This window comes from Calidris pugnax, unplaced genomic scaffold (genome assembly GCF_001431845.1).
Source record: "Calidris pugnax isolate Ruff unplaced genomic scaffold, ASM143184v1 scaffold2, whole genome shotgun sequence".
Classification (NCBI taxonomy): Eukaryota; Metazoa; Chordata; class Aves; order Charadriiformes; family Scolopacidae; genus Calidris; species Calidris pugnax.
Window position 1 is genome coordinate 2,939,494 of NW_015090766.1, and position 24,942 is coordinate 2,964,435.

The 24,942-nt window shown below is 39.7% G+C and overlaps 1 protein-coding gene across 2 annotated transcripts in view; it reads left to right on the top strand.

The window, feature by feature from the left end:
* The window catches only part of HABP4 (hyaluronan binding protein 4), a 24,736-nt gene extending 1,119 nt beyond the window's left edge, over positions 1-23,617 (top strand). Inside the window, exons 2-8 of one of the 2 annotated variants that reach the window (XM_014936286.1) lie at positions 11,999-12,146; positions 12,970-13,131; positions 13,332-13,403; positions 15,144-15,227; positions 19,577-19,745; positions 21,786-21,965; positions 23,082-23,617. In XM_014936286.1, coding sequence (XP_014791772.1) covers positions 11,999-12,146; positions 12,970-13,131; positions 13,332-13,403; positions 15,144-15,227; positions 19,577-19,745; positions 21,786-21,965; positions 23,082-23,138 — 872 coding nt within the window. In that variant the 3' untranslated portion in view covers positions 23,139-23,617. The remainder of the gene's footprint in view (positions 1-11,998; positions 12,147-12,969; positions 13,132-13,331; positions 13,404-15,143; positions 15,228-19,576; positions 19,746-21,785; positions 21,966-23,081) is intronic. The other variant, XM_014936291.1, reaches the window with a different exon arrangement.
* Positions 23,618-24,942: the final 1,325 nt, after the last annotated feature.

The following is a 24,942-nucleotide window of genomic DNA, read 5'->3' on the forward strand; positions in this document are numbered from 1 at the left end:
GAGTGCGGGGTCCCGGCGGGCCGGGCCGGCGCGGGCAGCCCGGCCGTGTGGTGGGGACCGGCCGGTTGTGGGGAGCGGGGCCGCAGGAGCCGCCGGGCGGGGTGTGTTTTGTGAAGGCACAGCTGGAGTCCCCGCGGCGACACAGGTGACGAGCGGAGGAGCCGCGCTGCGGTTCGGGACCGGGCCCCGGCCCCGGGTGAGCTTGCGGGGCTGTGCCGGCCTTGGGGAGGCTTCCGAAGGGGAGCGGGGCGGTGGGTGTGCGAGTGGGAACTTTGGGAACGGTCCCAGGAGAAGAGTGGAGGAGCCTCGGCTTTTCTACTGCAGCGTCTGTAGCGTTGGGCATCCCGGTGGGTGCCTTCCGTCCCTCCTCAGCCCGGCTGTTCTTCTCTTCTCCTTGTCTCACACACACAGCGGTGGTTTCTCAGCACCTGTGAGCTTCCTGGCTCTTCAGGTTATAGCGTGCCTGGGGATCTGTGCTTAGGTTGCCGCAAGCTTCCACTGATGCCCAAACCTTTGAAGAAAAACTCATTTCCTGGGTGAACTCTGCGGCGCGGTGTTCAGGAACGGTCCGGGTTGTTTGGCAGCTGCTGGGTTTTGATGCTAAATGTTGCTTGGGGGAATAGGGAGCCAAGTCGGCTTTTATTATCAGAGTATCACAGTCCTCTTTGTAGCTGAAGGCTTTTCTGGGCTTCAGCTCCTTGCATTTGGAGGCACTTTTGTGGGTGTGATTGTTATTACTTACCTGGTAATGAGCTTCAGGTTGCTGGGCTCAGTATTTAAAGTATCTGAGAGCTGGCTGATGGTTTCCAAATATTGAGAACCTCTGCACAAAGGACTCTGCTTTTACCCTTCTGAGTTGTTGTAAATTCTCATTTTCCTGCAGCGGACAATGGAGTTTATCACATTAACTATTCTTAAAGTATTAATTTCTATCCGTAGTGAAAGCTTCTGTTAAATTCACAGTGGCTGAACTGTCTTTTAATGCCTTAGAAAAAGGTGTGGCCTTTGAGTTGGGGTTATTGCTCCAATATGCTATTGCCATTATTACCAATTCTATTGCTTAGACTTACAGCCTGACACTGTTCCCATGGCGATTATTTGACCCTGAGGAGTGGAGAATCTTTCCATGCCAAATATCTACTAATTAATGAGCATCTTTGTAGAGGATTATAAAGTTGTCCCTATTCCTTTGGACAGTTGCATGAAACATATCTTTGGAGATTCCTCTGCGGTTGTTAAGCGACTTTGTCAGAGATCTCTGCCTGTAAGACCAATACTTTCACTAGTAACAGGCTTATTTTATTCAAAGGATACTTCGTTGTGGTTATCAACAGAATGCGAAAGAGTCTGATCTGTGGACAGCAGAGTCTCAAGTTTTGAAGAACTGGTGGTTATCACTAACCTATCGGGAGTGTGGGAGTATGTGAAGAGCATTGTTTACCTCCTACTTGTCTATATAGCTGTCTTAAACATACAGGTTCTGAGTGTAATTCTGGGGTAATGCACAGTGGCCCTGTGAAGTGTGTTTAACTATTTTCTGCTACCTTGATATTAAGAAGCCCAGTTCTCTCTTATAAAGACATCAGGTATGTGCACCTTGTTTTAACTTCCTGCTAATTTAAATTGGAGAAAAGACTGCTGGCTTATAGTAGCCTTTGTGAAAGTGAATTAACATCTGTTTTAAGACTTACATGGTCTGAAAAGTGCAGCAATTTTTTACTTTAAAGAAAATATCTATCCTGGGTTTTGTGTGCGCTATGTGTTTATGTCTCAGGCTTGTTGTGAAGTAGGGACTCCAACTGCGTAGCGCTCAGGATGCTAAACCAGGGCAGAGAGTTGAGACTTGGTCCTTCTGCACACTCCTCCTTTGGATGTGCTGTCTCAACAAACCTGCTCTGAAGGACAGAGATCACCCTCTGAGCTTAGGGCAAATACAGTGATTGCATAGCCAACAAATATAAAGCAAGTGTGAAAGGTTGAGGGGAAAACCTTTTTTTTTTTTTTTTTTTTTTTTTTTTTTCTTTTTTTTTTTTTTGGAAGAGTAGGGGCAGCTTTTTATTTGGGCCATATAAAGTTAATTTTTTGTACAGGATTCAACCAGAAAACTTCTCGATGCAGTAAAAGATTCAGGGGACTAGCAGCTTAATAGCTGACAATGCCTACCCGCTTGGGAAGGTCCTCCTAGCAGCTCAATTTGGCATACAGCTTCTAATGATGGGCACAGTGCTAGAAGAGTATACCTCTGTTTGTAGAAGTAAATAATACTGATTAAAATTACTAAATTGTGAAACTAATGACTAAACTATTATTAAAAAAAACAACCCAAAAACAAACAAAAAAGATTTTGTTTCCAGTCTTTTTTAGTGATTTTTTTTTTTTTTTTTGTCGGCATAAATTCTGATTTCACTGATTACGAGTTGAATACCATAAAGAAGCATCTGGACCCATCTGAAAAACTGAATCAGATTCTGGTATTATGGCTGAAAAACAAAATTCAGCCTGGGTTGTACTAGTCTTAATAGAAACATCACGGAACAGCCTAGGTTGGAAGGAACCTCAAAGGATTGTCTGGTCCAGCCTTTCCTTTGAAAGGTACCAAAAAGAGATCGACTAGCCTCCTCTCCAATTGCATCTTGGAAACCTCCAGTGACAGGGCCTCCAACACATCCTTGGGAAGGTTGTTCTGGTGAATGATTGTTATTAATTCTTTTCTTGTGCTGAGATGAAATCTCTCCTTGTGTAACTTGTACCTGTTGTCCCTTGTCCTCTTCATGTGTCACCTTGTGAAGAGAAAGCCTCCATCGTCTTTGTAGCTACCCTTCAAGTACAGGAATATTGTGATGTGGCCCCCCACCAAGCCTTTTCTTCTCCAAGGAGAAGAGACCTGGCTTCTTCAGCCTTTCCTCATAGGGCAGGCTCTCCAGCCCTTTGATTATCTTCGTGGCCCTCCTTTGGACTCCCTTCAGACTCTTTAATCTGATTACTGGGATGTTTTGCTTGTTTGGGTTACAAAAAGTCTTGTTAAAAGTTTCATGATTTTTGTTGTATTGTTGTATTATCTCTTGAGCATATAAAATCTGAACAAAATAGTCTTTACCTTTAGAAAGAATTGAAGCAAGCCTCGTCCTCCATCTTGCAGTATGTAAAAAGTTTTACAGCAGTCTGAGAGACTGCTTTCAGTGTTATATTTTGGTTTTTAGATTGGAAGATTTTCTCACAAAGTTCTGTAATTCAACATTTTTAAATTTAGTTCTTCACTGCCTTTCCAGAGGAGTTTTTATTTAATTTCTGGAGTTGTTGTCAGTTTAAAACAAACCTCCTAAGAGGAATTTGCCAGATAATCCAGTACTTCTACCTTTAGGACCCAAAATATTTATTATGAATTGACACAACTGTAAAGAGACTATTTTTTAATCTTTCTTTATGGAGAAAATGGACAACTGTTTCATAGCCTGCCAAAACTTACACTATTGACCTTAATGATGTATTTTTTTCTCTTTACTGACTGTGTTGTTTTGTGATTATTTTTTTTTTAGCCTATCTACAGAGGATTTTGGTAAAAGCTGTTTGTAGGTATTGCAGCTCTTATAATTGCACCACTTAATGTTAACTCAGTTCATTCTTAACATAGTGGCCAATCTGCATTTGCCAGCTGTTCAAAAGGCCCAGTTGCAGTGCTTGCATTCTTTAACGGTCAGGCAAATTAAATTTGTTGATCATGCAGTAATAAGCGCTGTTCTATTGAAATCACTAAATCTTTGTTGCTAATACCTCTAAAAGGTTTTCTTCTTTCATGTACATTTGATGATTTGTGTAACATTCAGATGTAGTTCCTGAATACTATGTGTTTGAGTTTTTAGCTAAGATTTTAAGTTAACGTGGCACAGAATGTCTCTGGGAAATTTTATCTTATACTGACTGCTGTTTTCTTATTTTTAAATAACTTGTTCCAGTATTGTTCTTTCAGCTACATCGTCATAAGAATTGTTCAGAGGAAAGCTGCAGTTGGCAATTCTGTAATTGAGTGCTGGCACATGTGAAAACAGAATACCACAAAAAAGAGTCTAACTTGATGTGTCTGTCTCTGGTGTGTTGTATGCAATGATTGAAGCCTTTTTTTTTTTTTTTTTTTTTTTTGGGGAATGTTTTTTTCCACAAATCATGTAACCAGCTGTGCTTTGGTTCATAAAATTAATTGTTTGAAGTTTGGAATTAAATCACATGGACACACACATGGAAAGGGGAGAAAGTAAGGTTGTGCAGGCTTAAATCTGCTATACTCTGACATACAGCAGAATAAGTCCCTGAGAGTGTGAACTGTCTAACTACTTCGAATTATGCAGCTTTATTGTAAAGGAGGATCACTTGTCCATGTATAGGTATTATTGTAGTCATATTTATTTGCTCTTTGTAACCTTTTTTTTTTTTTTTTTGTATTTTGGGGTAATGTATTTTTCCACAAATCATGTAACCAGCTGTGCTTTGGTTCATAAAATTAATTGTTTGAAGTTTGGAATTAAATCACATGGACACACACATGGAAAGGGGAGAAAGTAAGGTTGTGCAGGCTTAAATCTGCTATACTCTGACATACAGCAGAATAAGTCCCTGAGAGTGTGAACTGTCTAACTACTTCGAATTATGCAGCTTTATTGTAAAGGAGGATCACTTGTCCATGTATAGGTATTATTGTATTACTGAGATGGTAATGCAGTAGCATTTTTTCATGCAGCCATAATTAATGAGAGAGATCCTTGAATTATAGCACAGTTTCTCCAGTTGCACTCATTCCAGACCAACCAGAGTGGTATTCCTGTTTGGTTTTGGTTTTACTTCATGGTCTCTGAACTCCCATTAAATTGTTTCTTGAGGTTCAGATTTTTTCATTTTTTTAAATGAGCTGTTAAGCTGAAAGCAGAGGAAAGGAGGATATCTTGGAATAAGTGGGAAGAGGGATTTGAATTTGGGACCAGTGACTGTGTTGCTGTTAGTGTTGTTTTAATATCTACAAGGAAATGGAAACTCGTCTGAAATTAAAAATTTTAAGCACAATTTAATTTCTTTTATTTTGTGTGTATGTATGTGGTGATAAAAGAGCTGTGAGGGGAGTAAATAATGGAAGCTTGCTGGTACAAGGCTATTTAGCCCAGTAGAGGACGAGTTGCAGGGCAGTGACACAAATTATGTACTGTAAATGAGCTATAAAATGACAGGAAATTCACTATCAGTAAGTGTAAAGTAATATGTGTGGGAGAACATGGATTGAGGTAGGGGGCAGCTTTTCAAGCTATAGTGCAATGTGGAAGATTTTTCTGTTTCAGACTATTGTAGTTAAGAGAGCTTGGAATCATTGGGACTGATAAGAGTAGAACAGCAGGTCTATTTTGAGTTGCCATCTAGGAGAGAAGCAGTGGTGTTGGGAATTGCTGAGGTAGCAGTAGCAAGGAAAATATAAAAGGATATTGATATGCCTTTGAAGGAATCTCAGCTTCCCACATCTTGCAGTGTGATCTATTGGTCACCTCACAAATGTTAAAACTAGAAGAAGCACACTAGAGTGACATGCATGAGAAACTTACAGAATGATTTTTGTATTGAGGGAAATATAAATTCAGGTGTTTGTTTTGAGAGGTTGCAAATGGAGTGTATATAGAACTGCAGGTGAGACACGGAGAAAGCAAGGAATATTTATTATTTCTTATTATACAGAAATAAAGGAATATAATTTCACAGAGATTTTGTAAGATAAGAAGAAAGATTGCTTTTTCTTCTGGGACTGTAATGCACCTGTGACACTTGTTGCTGTAGGATGATGTGGATATATCAAAGCATGTATCTATTCAGACAGCAGTCTGGGTAAAGACATGGAAGTCCATCTGTGGATCTGTCCTCTGTAAATGAATGCTCATGGTCTTTGATTCAGAAAACCTCTAAGGCTGGATTCCCAGATGGAAAGTATTTTGTCATTGCTTTTTTCTTTCTTCAAATACATGCTATAAGGTATACAAGTCTTTCATCTGGCTACTATGGTTGCTCTAATGTTCCTCCTAACTGAATGAAAACTATGCTCAGTTTGCCTTTCCTCTGTTCCTGTGTGCGCTACTTGGCCGAAATACAAATAACTCTTCATTTGGCACCTCTTCATACCAGGCTGCATTTGTGGAAGTGGGGCATTGATGCAATTGTCTCACTTGATTTGATTGTTGCCTGTTTTGGTGGGTTGAGTTGATCTCAGCCTTGTATGAATTCATAAAACACTGTGATGCAGCGCTATCTGCTGGAGTTTTGGTCAGAATATAAGGTTTTGATGCTCTTTGCAGCAGTAACCTCCCTCATCCCATGAATTGCATGCCAGCTGCCACTCTCACCTGCCATAATCCTTACATAAGGGAATGGAGAAAATTGAGAAAGATTTTTGCTTTAACTTGTAAGCACTGATAACAGTTGCCAGGTGGGCTCCTTGTGGTGTTCTTCTAAAGTCAAGGTTTGCTGCATAAAAATCTCTTTTTTTCCCTTAAAACTAACAGTTAAGAAAAAAGTTGAGAGCATGCTGTTGCAGTGGTTGCTGGTGAATAGCCCACAAAACCTAAGAAACTCTCTTCCTGGGTACAAGTCCCACTTATTTGAGGATAAAAGACATGGATAGAAGAACTTGGTGAAAGGGAGATGACAACAACACTGCAAAGACAGCCAGATTTTGCTGCATTGTTTTAAATCTGACTGTTAGTACACAGAGATCCAGTATTTGGAAAACCAGGCAATACAGGTCTTAAAAATACAATTTCTGTTTTTCCAGTTGCAAGTTCTGTGATACATACTTATTAAAACCACTTTTCTAGAAAGTCTTCCTGTCTAAGTGCTGCAGTACAAAAAAAACTAATACTGATAATAAAGTATTATTGTGGGGAAAGCAAAAACTACTTAAGTGTATGTTAGTGCTGTATGAGTTACAGTTTTAACAACAGCTAGTAAAACTGACTTTTTTCTCTAGCAATGTCTAGGTCTTGTACCTGGTATTTTTAGTATTTAGAGGTGTCTTTCCAATAATAATAGCTCAGCTGCTGCTTCTGGAAAAAAAAATAGCTGATGTGTTCAAACAGTTTAAGCATCAGATTTCTTTTCTGATTTCTCAGTTTAGAAAGAAAAGCGATAGGCAAAACTTAGCTGACAGACTGGGCTGCTGCAGTAACCTCCTGGGGAAGTGGTGGTGAGTTGGGGAATGGTAGGCAACATCTTCAGCTGAATACAGATTACGGGCGTAAGTCACAGGAAAACCACCTTAAAGACAGTCTAAACTTGTTGACTGGAAAAGGGTGATCTTTGGTTTTCATAAGACCTCAAGTAGGTGGAGCCACTTTCCATCATTTACCAGCAGTCCTGGCAAACTGGGGAGGTCCCAGCCGACTGACATCTAGCAAATGTGACACCCATCCACAAGAAGGGTCGGAAGGATGATCCGGGGAACTCCAGGCCTGTCAGTCTGACACTGGTGCCTGGGAAGGTCATGGAACAGATCATCCTGAGTGCCCCTGTGCAGCGCATGAAGGATGCCCAGGTGATGAGGCCCAGCCAGCACGGGTTCACGAGGGGCTGGTCCTGCTTGACAAACCTGATCTTCTTTTATGATAAAGGGACCCACATGGTAGATGAGGGAAAGGCTGTGGATTTTTTTTAGTGGATTTTAGTAAGACCTTTGATCTCCTGATCTCCTGTGATAAAGTGACCTGCTTGCTGGATGAGCAAGCTGGATGAGCTGGAAAGGCTGGGGATGTTGTTTACCTGGACTTTAGCAAGGCCTTTGATACAGTGTCCCACAGTGTCCTCCTGGAGAAACTGGCTGCCCACGGCTTAGATGGGTATACTCTGCACTGGGTTAAAAACTGGCTGGAGGGTCAGGCCCAGAGAGTGGTGGTGAATGGAGTTAAATCCAGCTGGTGGCTGGTCAGGAGTGGTGTCCCACAGGACTCTGTACTGGGACCCATTCTCTTTAACATCTTTATCAATGATCTGGACGAGGGGATCGAGTGCACCCTCAGTAAGTTCGCAGATGACACCAAGTCGGGTGGGAGTGTCGACCTGCTGGAGGGTAGAGAGGCTTTGCAGAGGGATCTGGACAGGCTGGATCAATGGGCTGAGACCAACAGGATGAGTTTCAATAAGGCCAAGTGCCGGGTCCTGCACTTGGGTCACACCAACCCCATGCAGAGCTACAGGCTGGGGGCAGAGTGGCTGGAGAGCTGCCTGGCAGAAAAGGACCTGGGGGTGTTGGTCGACTGTCGGCTGAACATGAGCCAGCAGTGTGCCCAGGTGGCCAAGAAGGCCAACAGCATCCTGGTCTGTATCAGGAACAGTGTGGTGAGAAGGACCCGAGAGGTGATCGTCCCCCTGTACTCGGCACTGGTGAGGCCTCGCCTCGAGTTTTTGGGCCCCTTCCCACAAAGAAGACATTGAGGTGCTGGAGTGGGTCCAGAGAAGTGCAACGAAGCTGGTGAGGGATCTGGAGAGTAAGTCTTATGAGGAGAGGCTGAGGGAGCTGGGGTTGTTCAGTCTGGAGAAGAGGAGGCTGAGGGGAGACCTTATCGCGCTCTATAACGACCTGAAGGAGGGTGTAGAGAGGTGGGGGTTGGTCTCGTCTCCCAAGTCACAGGAGATAGGACAAGGGGAAATGGCCTCAAGTTGCACCAGGGGAGGTTTAGATTGGATATTAGGAAACACTTCTTCACCAAAAGGATTATCAAGCATTGGAATAGGCTACCCAGGGAAGTGGTTGAGGCACCATCCCTGGAGATATTCAAAAGATGGGTTGACATAGGGCTTAGAGATGCGGTTTAGTGATGGTTTTTGTCAGAGTTAGGTTGATGGTTGGACTAGATGATCTTTAAGATCCCTTCCAACCTAGATGATTCTAGGTGATCCACAAACTCCAGAGCTTTTTTTGTGGTTTTGAAGAAGACCTGTGTACCAGTCTATGTATGCAAACAAGTGGACAAAATTAAGGTGCACTTAAAGAGGTAGTTAATGAGCATTCGAAGCATAACCCAGTTTTTTAAGTGAAAGCTGTTTAAGTGAAAGAAAAGTGTTACGCAAGATTGTTCACGGTTCATTTGTTTGGTTGGTTTTTTTCCCCAAAGGGTAGGTGGTTCTTCAGCTCCTGAAATAAAAATGAGTCTGCATTGGGATAGACATATAGCAGACGATTAAAACTGGATAACTTATGTTATCACTGATGCCAGGCTTCCATTGAGTTTGCCCTTATATACGGAGCTGAAAGTTGTGCCGGCATTTGAACTCATTCACAAGTGGTCACAAGCTCCTGCCCTGAGGGTGACTCTGCTTATTAGAGAGGTATAGTTGCAGCAAACTGTTTTAATCCTCTGCGGCATGTCTGCTAAACCAGTTAAAAATGTTTTTGTATGAGTAATAAGTGCCACAAATAATCATTCTAGTATTTAAAATCCATCTGCAGTAATTATAGCCACCTGTTTGATTTCAGTGCAAGGCTAATTCACTCTGATTCTGAGTAGATCTGACTGCTTTTTCTAGCCTGCTCAATGCTAGTGACATGTAATACACTGGCATATCTGGCAAGAAGACATGTTTTGAAGTACTTTTAACTAGTACTTCAAGTAGTAACACAACCAGAGCCCATGTTTTTAAAATGACCCTTGCATTTTCTTTTTTTTTTTTTTTTCCTCCACATTGCTTGACTGGTTTTAAGGAGTTCTTTGAATCTGAAAGAGCAATTGAGGTTAATATGAATTAAGGAAGGTGGTCTCTGACTACAGCATCCTTGCTAAGTTATTCTGTTTAGAATAATTTATGTTTCTGATAGCCAGTAAGAGGCTCAAAACTAAATAGAAATGCAGTCTTGTATTGCAATTGCACATCCAGATCCAAACAAAATAAGTAAAAATTAGGTCAGAAATGAGTAGTCAGTTTTTCCACAGCAAGATTCCAATTTGAAATTGGCACTTGTATAGTGGGTGGTGTAGTTGAGATGTGCATGGAGCAGGCAGGTTTCTGAACAGCATGTACAATGCTGTGTTCTTTCTAATTTTGCTCTTTATTGAAGTATCCTGGTATCAGAAACTGATTTCAAAGATTGCCCTTTATCCAGAGATTACATAGTAATTCTGGGGATGAAAATCATAGAATGGTTAGAGTTGGAAGGGACCTTAAAGATAATCGAGTTCTAACCCCCCTGCTATGGGCAGGGACACCTCCCACTAGAGCAGGTTGCTCAAAGCCCCATCCAGCCTGGGGCATCCAGCCCAGTCCCATCCAGGGATGGGGCATCCACAGCTTCTCTGGGCAACTTGTTCCAGTGTCTCACCACCCTCACATTACAGAATTTCTTCCTAATATCTCATCTAAATCTCCCCTCTTTCAGTTTAAAACCATTACCCCTTGTCCTATCACTCCACTCCCTGATAAAGACTCCCTCCCCATCTCTCCTGTAGGCCTCCTTCAGGTACTGGAATATTTTTACTGCTCTAGGGATCGAGCAACTCAAAAATCTTGAGAAGAAAAAATTACTGGAATATATTATGTCAAGTGGTTTGTAGGTTAAAGAAAACATAAGCTAGGGTTGTTTATGCAGCACAAATAAAACTATCTTCTGTGTACAGATATGACTGTCCTTACTACATACAAAAGGCTTTATTTACCACTCTTCCACCGTATGCACTGAGTGGATAGTTCTTTGAAGTTTTCTTTTTAAATATGGTGTTACAGACTTAATGTTAGCCGCCTAAGCTTTGATCAGAGATCTTAGACGGGCATTTCTATGGAGCTATGAATTAATTTGTTTCTTAATATTGTGACAAGAGGCTTTTTTCTCTTTTTGGGCAGGCAACGGAGATGCAGCTGACAGGGCTGTCACTTGTCCAATGCGAGTAACCTTAATTCAGTAACTTGCTCAGCATTGCACAGGTGCTTTTTGTAGAAAGAATAGATCAGTTTCCTTGGTCTGAGAGCAGTGTTTCTGCTGATTGACTTAAACCAACACCTTTTTCAGCCAATAGCGTAAGTATAGGGGCCAAGCAGACAAAATGCTTGCTTCCTTTTGGAGAACTTTGTTGTAAATAGAGCACAGAATTTGGGAAAATGGGGAAGGAAACACATAATGAACTTTAATCCTATGCTAGATGTGTATGGATTGAGTGGATAACCTCAGTTTATTCTGCTTTATAATACACAATTTCTCTCCATTCACCCCGCCCAGCCTGCTGCTTCTTAATGCTGAAAATTTCTGAACAAACCCCAGAAAACTTAAATATGTTTTATCTTGGAATTTGACATTCCAGAATCAATTAATGCTGTTGGAGGCTTTGTACTACTGCTTGGGTTTCTGCTACTTCAACTCAGTGACTTGTAGTGTTGTTGAGTGGTCCTCTCTTCCACAGAACAGTAACAATCCTCCTCTGGTTGTTGGATTCCATAGCTGTGAGCTTAAAGTAGACGTGCAGGCTCAGACTTCTAATTTCAGCTTGTCTATCTGGAGGTGTGCTGTCTCATGATCAGCAATTAATGTCTGTCTCTAATGGGCCTCCTCTTTTCCCCACCCTTATTGCTCCTGCAGCGGTCTTGCAATTCATGTCTTCCATTGGAGCTTGGCTGCCTTATCCTGTAGTATGCTAGCAAGATCTTTAAGAGAACATGAGAGAAACAGGGTTTGTTTTCAATTTATTTAGCTTAATGTGAGTAAAATGAGATTTTTCTTTAGCCTGTCTTTTCTGGAAATGTCTGAGCCATGTCAACACGTGTAGTATTTTTGCTGAAGACAGGTTGATCAATACAGAAGGGAAAAGAAGTAGATGTCTTTAAAACACACAATGTCTGGCAACATTAACTATAAGTGCTTTTAATATTTTGGTGAATCTGGAACTGGAGAGAGTAAAGCAGAAGACTGTAAGGTGTAACCAACTCATTTCAGTCAGTTTGATAACTGCAATTCAGTTGTTATTAAACCGCTAGTAATCTGTATCTGCGCGTGTAGGCCAGAAGCGAGCACCTAAGCGGGGAGAACAGCAAAGGTTCAATAACAGAAGTGCAGAAGTGAAACAAGACAAAACTGAATGGAGACCATCTTTCCGGGAATACCGTTCCTATGAAGCAGACGGACGAGTGGAATTCACAGTGGAAAGGTACATAATTATACTGGGAGAAGTAAGGATCTGCACGGGGTGGGAAGGGAGGACGTAACTGTCTTAAAAAGGGATCTAGTAGCCAGATGTGACTTGAAGGCATGGTTGCATTATTAGTGTGTAGATTTGTTGCAAGATGACCTAGTTCATGCCCATTAGCTGTAATTCCAGCTTCCTCACAGATCAATTTAGAGCAGTTTTGTTAAATGTTAGAAATAAAAGGCAAAACTGAAAAGTGTAAAGATCTGAAAATGTAACCCCTAGCCTGCAATGTACATGTTCATTTCTGAGCTCGCGTACCAAGCTTTGCAGAACATGGTTCCATGTTGAATTAATTTTCTAGTTCAAACTGAAAGTAAACCTTTGTTTTACTATTTAAACTTTAAAGGCTTACTGTTATTGTTGCAATATTTACTGCTTGGATGGTGAATGTATATCAATTTTGCTTTCTATATAAGTACTAGAAAATTCCACCTAAACCTTTAACACTTGAGAGCATGGCTGTTTATACTTTGTATCGCAATATTCATTGTTTAACGAAGTCCCTGAAATTTTTAGCAGTTGCCTATAAATCTGGGTTTGGATAGTGGAGGCTGTTGCTTGCTAAATATGTCATAGTTCCCACTGAGTTCAGTTTATGTCCATTTTAATGACAAAAGTCAAACAACTGTACTATGTGCTGTGTAAAGATGCACTCTAAAAATTACACAGTAGCTCTCTTACTGACTTCTTCCACAGCTGCACAAATACAACTATACAAATTTTTTCTTCCTTGTTAACTGTTCTATAGAAACAAAGATCTGACTAGAAATCTTCTTTTTAGACCGATTGAAAGATTAGACCGTGAAGGGCCATTAAGAGGTTGTGGCGGAGGAAGAGGTGGAATGCGAGGTAGAGGAAGAGGTGGTGGAATAAACAGAAGTTTCAATGGTTTTGACCAAAGAGGAAAACGGGGATTTGAAAGACAAAGTGGGAACGTTAAAATGTAAGTGTTCTATAACCTGCTACTTATGTGGTGTACAAGTAAACAGCAGTCAGCACTGCAGTAGTGTCTCTGTTCTAGAACTGTATTCTGTTCCCCTCTTCTATATCCAAGTTGGCTGGCAAAAAGTCAATACTGCCTTTAGTTTGAAGCCCTAATGAAAAAAAGCTCTTTAACTCCTATAACCCTGTTTCTGTCTCTAGAGGGATGAAAGCAGATGACAAAAAGGGTGGAGGTGAAGCTCCCAACTGGGTAACAATTAAAGATGATACAAGGTACAACGTATACTTGCACCCACGGTAGATCATCATTTTCCATGGCCCACCTTAGGTCACACGTTTCTGTTCATCAGTTTCATGTCCATTTTGAGCTTTGTAAGCCTTGCTTTCTATTAATTGTTGTGATTAATATAGTTTTATGGTTTTCTGAACTAGTTTCTTTCATGTTGGTGAGATTAAATTGTAGCAAAGGCATGCTTTTATTTCTTCAGTTAGGATTGCCAGAATCTTTTGACTAGGGGTAAATTGTCTCTTAACAGAAGTAAGTTATGGCTTTTCTCAATAGTAGAGTGAGACTGTGATATCTAATGGCATTGCTACAAGAGGCTGATTAAAAGATTGAAACTGTGTTAGTGAGCTTAAAGTCCAATTTCTTTTTGTCATGTTTAAGTATTATTTCTAAATTGCAAAGCTGTAATACAATTCAGTGTGGCTCTTGAGGTAATATTTAGCTCCCTGTACTTCTGAAATATATTTTGAAGTGCACAGGAGGATCAGTAACAGAATGCGATGGCTTAATAATGGTCAATTACATTAATAAAAATGGTAAATTTTCAATTCTGTCTTTCTTTTATTAGTTTCTGTTCAGATTTGCTAAAAGCTCACTGGAAGTCTCAGCTTTTGTCCATTCCTTGCACCTATCAGTGTGCTACTCTTTCCAGTAGCTTTTGTTCTCGTATGCCTCTAGAACCCTTTAATTGAAGGCTGATAAAGGGCAGAGAAAAGGCAGTGCTTTGTACTTACAGCAAAATTTCTGGCAATGTACACACTCGTTCACAAAATTGGTTTAGAAATAAAATTTTTATTTTTAAAACTTAGATCATGGATTCAGGCAATCTGGCTAAAAGGTAGAAAAGTACAGCCTCGATGGGTAATAATTTTGGGGTTTGATATTCCAGCTTCTTCTGAAAGGCTTTTTTTCTATTTCATACTAAAAGTAAAATATTGGTTAGGTACTCTCGTCTTTCAAAACAAAGGAACATACTTCTGAACACAAATCTAGCTGAACAAAAGCACTAAAGTAGCTTCTGTAGGATGTCAGGGAATGTTGTGTGAACTTCATAAAGTACAAGATTTAAGATCCCTTGTTTATTCTCCCTAGTTAATTTTTTTAAGTTCAGTAGAATCAGAACGTATGATACAAACATGAGATGTCTGTACTTTGTGATGTGGTGTGTGTGGTAGAAGTGACATTAAATTGGAGTTGTCTAAATAATTCCAAAAGTATGTCTGTGCCTGAATAATGGTCAGTGCATCAAAGATAGAAGACGTTAATTTTAAATACATATGCCTATCAGTAGCATGAAAGTAGATATGCTGCTGCTCACATTTGACAGTGAACTAATGTACGTGTTATAAAAGGTACAAACTTGGAGTATTAATTTTGCAATTTTAATAGTTGAAAAGAAACAAAAACGCAATCCCAAACATCAGTGATACACTGTAATCAAGTACTGGTATTCGTATTTGAAATTAAATTATTTTGTCTTGGTGTGTGCTTTTCACTTTTCTGATTAAAAGGACAAGGAAGCTGGATTTTCCTAATGCTTCTCATCTTGTTACTTGCTCAACTAGTCACTTAGTAGACCTACTTTCTGCTTATGATCCTAGAGTTTTTCTGCTCTATTTTTTCCCTTCCCAAGGAATTCTGGAAAAAAGTGAGGTATCGATCTACAAGTTGTTTTTTTTCCAATGTGACCCATGCAGACTTTGTGGTTTTTCTGTTTACTGTTTCAGTGGGATGGAACAGACTGCTCCTATGGAAGAGACTGCAGAAAGAGCTGAGCAGCCAGGGGCATCTGAAGGAGACCCTCTGAACAAGTATAGTCTGACTGAAATATTTTCTTTCTAAATGCGAAGAAAACAATTGACTGTTACTGATACACTTGTATTGGGAGGCACACTTGAATGTGAACTGTGAAGTTTTGCTAGTGCACATATTTAAAAATAGAAAAGCTTTTTCTATATTTGTAAGTCAAGAAAATGCGTCCCTAATTCTGACTAAACCTTGGCTTATACAGCTGCAAATTGCACTTAATTGCTCAGAAATGCTTATGTTTCTAAGATTTGGTCATAGTTTAAGAAGCAGCTACACATGGTCTGTTACCTTTTCAACTTGAGTGATTTGTAAAAACTGCCCTGCGATTCAAAAAATGCAAGTAATCTACAAGTACAAAATTCTGCATCATGTATTCTTTTCAGCGTGGTAAATATTGTCCTGAGGACTCACAAATCTATATACAAAATATGAATTACACGTACCTTATTGCACTTACCTTTGGAGGTAGAGTCAGCTTGGTGACTGTATGTATTTTAAAATAAAGAGGACACATTCTATGACTAGTACCTAGGTAATTAGGGGTAGTTGTATGGCATCCACCTTAACAAGGTGGAATTATTTTTGTTGTTGTTTTAGTATTTGGAAACTGGTGGGGTGTAGTTTTCAGGCTTCAGAAGGTATTTTAAAGCCTTGTATGCTTACATTGCCTCTGTCCGGAGTTGCTGTCTTCTGGCAGGTAACATACACCAGCAAAAGATCCTAGCAAGGTTACCTTCCGCTTTCACTACAGACTCAATATTGAGGCTATAGGAACATGTGTTCACTCTAAGCTACTGCTAGGATTGTTCTCATTTTGACTCTTAAATGCAGTGTCTCCAAGGAATTAATTTCTTTTCTACTGCTTTGTTGCAGTTGTGTGCTTGTATTGAGGAATGCATGAAAAACTTGGGTTTGTTTCTTCTCTTATTCTCTTTCCTGTTGTAACTGTTTCCATTTACAAGAAAAAAATGTATTGCAGTAAATTGGGAATAATCTGTGTGGAGATATTGTATAGCTTCCTGGTGTGGTACTGATTAATAGTTTCAGTGCAACTCTGGTATTTATGTGGTCTTGCCTTCCAGACTGTGTCCCCATTGCTGTTTTTGAGCTTCCATTTGCAAAATATTGCAGGACAAGGGTTTCTTTGATACTTTCATAATATAAATCAAGTTATTTTTTTCCTTATCTTCAAATTTCCTTGAGTGTATCAACAATATCTATCTCTGTTTATCACATCCCAAGCTGCACGCTAATCGTTGTGGGGGTTTTGTTGCAAGTAATACGTACAAAATATATAAATAGTACACCAGTTTCAGCTTTCCTCGCAGCAGCTTTCTGTTGAACTTGTCTTCACAGTCTGAACAATGTAACACACTTCTGTTGATTGGTAGTTCAAATGAAAAGATTTTATTTTTTTTTTATTCAGTACAACACATAGTCTAATCAATTCCTATCTAAGGTATTTGCAGAGTTTGTATCTATTCTGTGGGGGTTTTCTTCTGTTTCTTCACACAAGACTTTATTCCTTTTAGGTAGAGCTATGTATTCTTCTGACCGTTTAATAGGGAGCCTTCAAAATTTGCCTTTAGGTTTGCTGAGCTAGTTACCTTTCATGTTTATGTTATTTTGGTTTTGTTTGGGGTTTTTTGGGGTTCTTTTTTTGTTTGTTTGTTTTTTATAGTGTCATAAAACTATCCATAGAACAGGCCAGATCTTCTTAAGTATTTGGTTCAGTGTTTTCCTTTTATAGTCAACTTTATGGTTGTTGCTTGCTCTTGCCTTGTTTACCTTTGAACTTTGCTATAACTGGTGGTAATGCTCCTATAAATGATGTTTGATAGGAAAGAATCGTGTCATTGATTCCTTAATAAAAGCTGAATAAAAATTTACTTTGTGCAGCCAAATAATACAAAAACTGACCTGAAAAAGACCCACTATCATTATTTTTAATGATACGAAAATAATCAGCTGAACAAAACACTGAAGCAGTAGGAACTGTTACTGAAGGTTCCCGTCTGGGGCTTTGGTATGGGCTTGCATTGTGTATTCAGTTTATTTGTGTCCAGAGGCTGTGCTTAGGTGCCTGGCAGTGTTTTTGTAAGTACGATTGTTGATGTGCCAAGGAGCTTATTAACTTGATTAATGAAAATACACACCAAGCAGTTCCTAAAAATGTGTAAGGTTAAAAGATAGAAGGTAACGTGCAGAGTGCGCTCCCATAGAGGCTTGGTGCCCAGAGTAAGTTCTTACAATTGAGTCTCTATACAAAATATGATATGCAGCTTCCTGTTGCTCTGCTTCACTAACCAGAGGTGTTTCCCCTTAGGAGTCCTGGCATCCAAAACCAAATTTGTACTGCTAATAACCTAGCAGTTGAAACCATCCTTTGGCGTAAAAATCAAATCAATCATGAAAAGATCATTATTTGCAGTGTAAATCCACCAGTATTTCCTTTAGAGCAGGCAAGAGGTTGTTTTTGACAGATGTGTACTTTTGAAAGCAACAATAGTGATTGTTTCGGGTTTTTTTGAGTGGTGAAGTTGCTGTGTAGTGAAATGTTCTCATCTTGTCTTACGTTCATAGAAATTTAGATCTGAAGGGGCTACTGCTGACCCAAGGCATGACCATCCATACCTGTGCCTCTTCTCGTACTTGTCTGGTTGATTTTAATGTCCTCTATTGATAGAGATGTCAATGGATGGTCTTTCCAATACTTTGAAAATTCAAAGTACTGTTTGGGTTTTTTTCTGCTTGTGGGTGTCTTGCCTTAACATCCTAGATACATAACACTTAAAGAAAATTTTGCGTATGTTTCCCCCTCAGCATCTCTTTAAAGCCTTCCCGTGTAGATCACATATTTTAGACCTTCTATCTGCCTTGCAGTTCAATTCTGGAGTTTCTAACTTGTGCTATTGCACTTTTCTTTTGCAGGCTTTGTGCCACAGAAAATGCGGTAAACGTATATTATGTACTACACTGTAGATAATGGCACAGAACTAGCCTTAAAGCTCCACTCAAATGCTTGTGTTTGTTTTGCTAATGGAAGGATTGATTGCTAATTCGCACGTACTTGTTGCAACCAGTTCTGTATTTTTCTAAAGCTCTGGCCAAGGACTGAAACAGTGTCTCCCTAACCTGGTGAAAACTTACTGGGTGAGGAGGACAAAAGACATCCTGAAGTTCACATAGTGGCTTAGGAAGAAAGGAAACCAATTGAACAGAGCTCCTTTTTATTAGTTTGCTTTCTTTTTTTTTTTTTTTTTTTTTTTTTTTAGGTGCTTGCAACTAGTCCTGTTTTTCCAACACCTGTTCCCAAAACCGAAGCTGCAGATAATTGATCAAAAATTATCTAGCTTCTTACTCTTGAGGACAACAGATGTAAATATTTGGGATACAATTGGTTCTTAATACTCTTACACATAGAACAGTATCTGGTGGTGTTCTTAAAGGAGTAGCTGTATCGTTCATAGAATGGTTTGGGTTGGAAGGGACCTTAAAGATCATCTAGGTCTGAGCCCCCCACCATGGCCACGGACACCTCCCACTAGACTAGGTTGCTCAAAGCCCCATGCAGCCTGGCCTTGAACACTTCCAGTGGTGGTTCTGCAAGGCAGACTCTGACATATTCCATCTGTTTTCCTTGAACATATCATCATTATTCTACTTTGTGAGACATTAAAACTGGACTGGGATTAATCTGGTTTTGCCAGGTGATAAATACTCTCTCCTTGTGTGCTACTAGATCTACAAAAGGAATCAAAGAAGCATCTTGTGAAATTAACAAAGGAAATTTTAATAATTACCTAGATCCCATGGTGTGATCATTGTGTCTTTTTGATGATTGAAAGCTGCACTGAAACATGAATCCATCTCATTGTCATCCTGCAGTACAAGTCAATAAAACTATGAAATTAGGGGTTTTAAAACTGCTTGATATGCTTTTTTTTTTTTTTTTTTTTTACTATGGCTTTATTTGCTAGGTGTAGATTCAGTATTAAACAGTAGGCTTGAGTATATGCCAGATGAAAAGACAGACTGCTTTTGCCTGGAATCTGAAGTGCTTGAACTTACAGTGAGACTGGGTAAATACCAGAACTTGCTGCAGGAGGCTGGAGACAGCATTTGTTCATAGGATTGATTTCCAACAGGCCATAAGTGTATTTTCCATCTTGCATTAGTGAAAAACTTGCACATAAAGTTGCTGTGGGGAATAGGAGAAATTGAGGATAGTAATTTGGTGAGAAACATTACAAATGTTTTGTTTAGTATCCTTATTTCAGAGATTAGTGTTCTTGTTCATCCTGGCATGTTGCAAGCTAATGGTTTTTGCTTTACAACTATAAACCTTTAGAACTGCTGAAGGAGAGCCTATGGAAGAAGTAATTCAAGAAATGACGTTAGATGAGTGGAAAAATCTTCAGCAACAGAATCGACCAAAGGCTGAATTCAACATCCGGAAGCCAGAATCCACTGTTCCCTCCAAAGCAGTGGTGATTCACAAGTCAAAATACAGGGATGATGTAAGCATTGCCTCAGGAATTCTGTGAACTCTGCTTTATGCCCAGACTTAGGAAACTGCCTCCATTCTTTTTCTACTAGTTTTAGTATAATCTGAACAGACTAGAAATCAGTGTCTAAGCTTTGTTACTGTAATCATATATGTGCCCCCAAACTTGCTTTAAACTTAACCGTCTGTTCTTTTTCTTCTCTTAGATCATCACCTCTATTTTGTATGCAAATACATAATATATCAAGTAGTTCTGCCTTATAGCAAAGTCTTGGCTTTATAAAACCTGTGTCCTTGCTGCTGCCACCTGTGTAGGTCTCTGGTAATGCTGCTACAGAAACTTGGTTTATTAAATGCTTCTTATCCTTACTTTGAATCCTATTTAGCCTACTTGCCAGTATATACTTGCATGTATATATTAAACTCGGGTCTTAGCATCTGCTAGTCTGCATGCTGAGTGTCCTGTTTCTCATCTGTGGTGGATCCCAGCTTGAAGTGTGATCCCAAGTGTGCTTGAAATATGTAAATATTTTTTTTTTTCCAGTTTTATGGTCCTGCTTCTTAGAATTAATTCTGGAGAGCTGGTTTTATAGTAACATGCTTTTTCTTCCCCCGTTTCTGTATCTTTTATTCCACGATACCACTGGGGCTGACATTTCAGGGAGAACTTCTAGTTTATTGATATAATTGGCGAGAGAAGGGAGGCTTCTTTCACAGATTCATGCCTGCTTATATTTCAGATTTTGGGTAGGCACAGAAGTATGTGAATATACTTATACTATAACGTAATGGATTTTTGATCACTAAGGTCTGCATACACATATGAATACACTTATTATCCTTTGTCTAGTTATACTATTAACATCAAAACTTCCAACTTAAGCCTTAATCACTTTAGGTCATTGAGCTCTTTCAGGGACAGGCACTAATACCAAAGTGGCCTTTTTCACATGGCTTTTGGTGGCAACAGTTGCCATTATCCTCTCTTCCTTCTCTGAGGGAGATGGTGGTAGGGGTAGGAAGAATATTTTCCACAAGCTTTGAAGAGAGTATGTAAGTGTGTGAATAGTGCATGGAAATTTCTGTTCTTTTACCTGTAAATTTTCTTGGCTGACAGTCTTGAAGGACCTTGTCAAAATGAAGATGGAATAGGAGGTACTGGAACTGTGTAACACAGACAAATCGAATCTCTGTAGTAGACACTGAATAAAATAAGTGTCTATATGGCACATAAGTCACTATATGGGATCAGTTTACATATATGTTATCATTACTACAGTGCACATTAAAATTATGGTGGGAAGTAATCTTACGTCCACGAGCTAACACAGAGTTAAAACAACAGTAATTTCATAGGTCATAGGTTTGTCTACGTTGGAAGGGATCATCTAGTCCAACCATCAACCTAACTCTGACAAAAACAAAAAAACCCATCACTAAACCATGTCTCTAAGCACTACGTCAACCTGTCTTTTGAACACCTCCAGGGATGGTGCCTCCACCACTTCCCTGGGCAGACCCTTACAATGCCTGATATCCCTTTCAGTGTTAAAATTTTTCCTAATATCCAATCTGAACCTCCCCTGGTGCAACTTGAGGAAATTTCCTCTTGTCCTATTGCCTCTGACTTGTGCAGTCAGGTGCAGACAAATAGTCTAATAGATTGGTTAGTAGCCAAATACTGTACTTTACTCTGGCCTTTTAACCATTACTTGAACATAATTAAGTAGTAGGAGTAAGTAGCTTAAGCCTGATTCTCTAGTCACTTAGAAAACCTTGTAGGTGCTATTTCTAAAAAACCTCTTTGGTGTTACAGATCTAATACAGAAGATCTTTGTTGCCAGGGTTCTCTGGTCTGACAAAGAATTATCCTAACCATCTGGGAAGCTACAATTACCTTGGAAAACCTTGTGCAAGTTAGGGCCAAATTCAGGCCATTATTCTGAATGTCATCTCGATTTATCTGCTTATTAGTCTGCAATATAAAAATGTGTCAGGGAGGGGAGAATGCTGTACGTGGAAGCTACAGGCTTTAACCAGATCTTTTTTTCAGTTGCAAAAAGAATTTGAAGATGATTCTCACGTCTTTCGAAGACCAGCGAATGATATAACATCTCAGCTGGATATTAATTTTGGGAGTCTTCCTCGCCCTGGTGGTGGATCAAGAGGAGCACAAGGCAGTCGTGGTCATAGCAAACGAGCTGAGGAAACAGGACCTCGACCAGAAGTAGTGGTAATGGGTTTTATGGTTTGGGGTTTTTTTGTCGTTTGCTGGGAGATTTTTTTCGGTTACTGGTATGTTTGTGTGTCCTGCCCCTTTTTGTGTGGAATTACTGATATCTGTAGTGACAGACTTTTTTCTGATGTCTGCCTCATAGTGTTGTTGGCCTGGTTGTTTTAAGTCCCTGATACATATCATTCTACTCAAAATTAAATACCAGCTCATGTTCATAACTCTTAACACATAAATTTCAAAAGGTCTTATTACTAGTAGCTGTAATGGTAACTAGAGAAAAGGATGCAATGAAGATTTGTTTCTGCAGTGAGTTTTGATACAAATTGGGAACTAATTAAAATAACTCAAGGCTTGTATCACTTACCAAAAAAAAAATTCAATATAATACAGTGATAGTACTTTGATTACTGAGAGTGAGATCATCAAACTGGGATCCTACAGATGACAGAATGAATTGCACAGCATTGTACAGAATGATACAAATGTTCAATATAACCATTAAAAAAAACTTCCTCTGCCTTTTTCTCTTAAAAAAAACCCAAACATTTGCACACTGAAAAATGACATCTTTATTTTTCATACTGACTAAAGGTCTCAGTTTATCTTTGTCTAGTGTAAGTAAAATACTTTAAGGTTGGGAACTTAGAGAATGAGATGGAAGTGATTTAATGCATTTGTTTTATCTGAATGAAAAAGGCTCTGTGTAATAACAGAATATAGAGTTTAAAACTATAATCCAATATGTGCAGTAGCCTTAAAATGGTTAAAAGATAATTCTAAAACCAGACAGTATTTTGGGTGAGATTGTTTTACTCTTCTTTTTTTTTTTTTTTTTTTTTTCCATCACTTTAGTGCAGCAGAACTTGCGATCTTCTGGTCCTCCCCAGGCAGTACATCAGCATTAAATATATATTCCCTGGATAAATACTGAAGAAACTATAGTAGTTATAACTTCTGAGATAAATGCTTTGCATTTCTGTCATAGTGATGGATACAAAGCATTTACCTTTAATAGAAGAATGTACCCTTTTCAGGGGTAAAATACATATACATAGCTGTCAGATGCTTTTGAAATACATTCAATTTTATAAAGCTTCCTTTCTTACTTTATAGGTGCAGCTTGTTGCTCCAGATCCTGATGATCCTGAGGATTTTCCAGCTTTAGCTTGAGGAACTGTCATGAATGGTGATACCTCAAACTGGCTTTGGCGTAGCTGTGAAGAGACCAGTTTTATGCTGGTGTGGATAAAGAAAGTCTGTTTCTACTGGAAAAGCTGTTTGGGTGTTTGGTGGGGGATGGTAGCAGCCATCTGCTAATGGAGTTGGGTTCTGGAGATACCAGTGGTCCTGGATCCTGTCAGAGGTCCTGGTGTCTGCCTCCTTTTGTGAAAAGTGAGTGAGAGCTTAGAGTATTTCATTACAAAGATTCAGATGAAGTTCAACAGTCCAGTGTTTAAAAATATGTATATAGAGATTATGTCAAGTTATCCTCGACACCATGGTGAAAAGTAAACTGTCCAACATGATCTGCAGTTGGGACCCTGTTTCACTGCATATTTGAATGCTCCTTTGAGTGAAGTGTGTATTTTACACAGTCACAAGTTACAGTTCTTTATAGAGTTTGACAAGTAAAGGAAAGTGCTCATTGATTTGGGTGTGAGGTATTATTGGCACAAATCAGAGTAGCACATTGAAGCTTTTGCTTTTTGGATGTAGTGTGGAAAGAGAAACAAAATCCAAATGTAAACAGTATGATTTACTCACACAAAACAGTGAACATCTTTCTAAACTAAGTGATCTTTAGAGCAGCACAGACACTTATAATTGATAGCTAACAGTAAGTCTTGCTTCAGTAACATGATATAATCTGCAACTACTTTGAAGATGTTGAAGGTGAAATCATATAATCATAGAATTGCCCAGGCCGGAAGGGACCTCCAAAGGTCATCTAGTCCGACCTCCCCGCAGTCAGCAGGGACACCCCCAACTAGACCAGGTTGCCCAGGGCCTCATCGAGCCTCACCTTGAATATCTCCAGGGAAGGGGCTTCAACTACCTCCCTGGGCAACCTGTTCCAGTGCTCCACCACCCTCACAGTAAAGAACCCTCTCCTAATCTCCAATCTAAATCTGTTCCCCTCCAGCTTGAAGCCATGGTCCTTCCTGTTTTCCCCAACTTTGTCCTAAGGGCTGCAGGCAGCCGACAAAAATTAGTATCCATCCACTTCTGACTTAACCAAGGCTGGGAATCAACCCTGCGTGCATCGGCCCCACACACGGATGGGTTCCTTGCACTGTCCTTGGCTCCCTCCTTTAAGTAACTTACGCAAGTAGGATATAATCCTCCTAGGAAAACTACGGACTCTTTTATATATGCTCCAAACAGGTGGTCTGCAAAGTACTGCTACCCAAAGGACATTTCTTACATTGTTAAATGACTCATATGACGATTCGTATGAGTTTGGAATGCCACAAGGAGCTCATTTTAGTGACTCTGACAACCTGTTGTAGAAAGAATGTACAAAAGCCAATAAAGTGTTGGTGTTAGAGGAACATGTGCTGCTGCTTCTTTTTGAGTAATTCAACTGGATGAAATCACATAAATGACTTTCACCTTTTAGGAGCAAGCTACTATTTGAAATCATTGCTAGTACTCTTTCAATAGGTGTTAGGGTGTTTCGGCCAAAAATGGCAATTTCATGATTATAGAACAGAAGTGACTTTTTTCTATGTGGGTCTTAGAATTTTTTCACTTCTTCTTCCCTTCCTGTCCCATCAGACAGGGAAGAACGTGCCTGAAATTTTATTTATGGTTTTGCTTGCAGGGATGAGCGTATGTATTGGTGTGGAAAGCTGCTTTGCAAGTCACAAGGTCTATTTTCTATCACGTTTTGGAGATATAGCCTCTTCTTTAACTGGCACCTGGTTTTGCTAAAGAAAGCAGTGAAATACTTAAAGGACACCCTTCCTTTGCT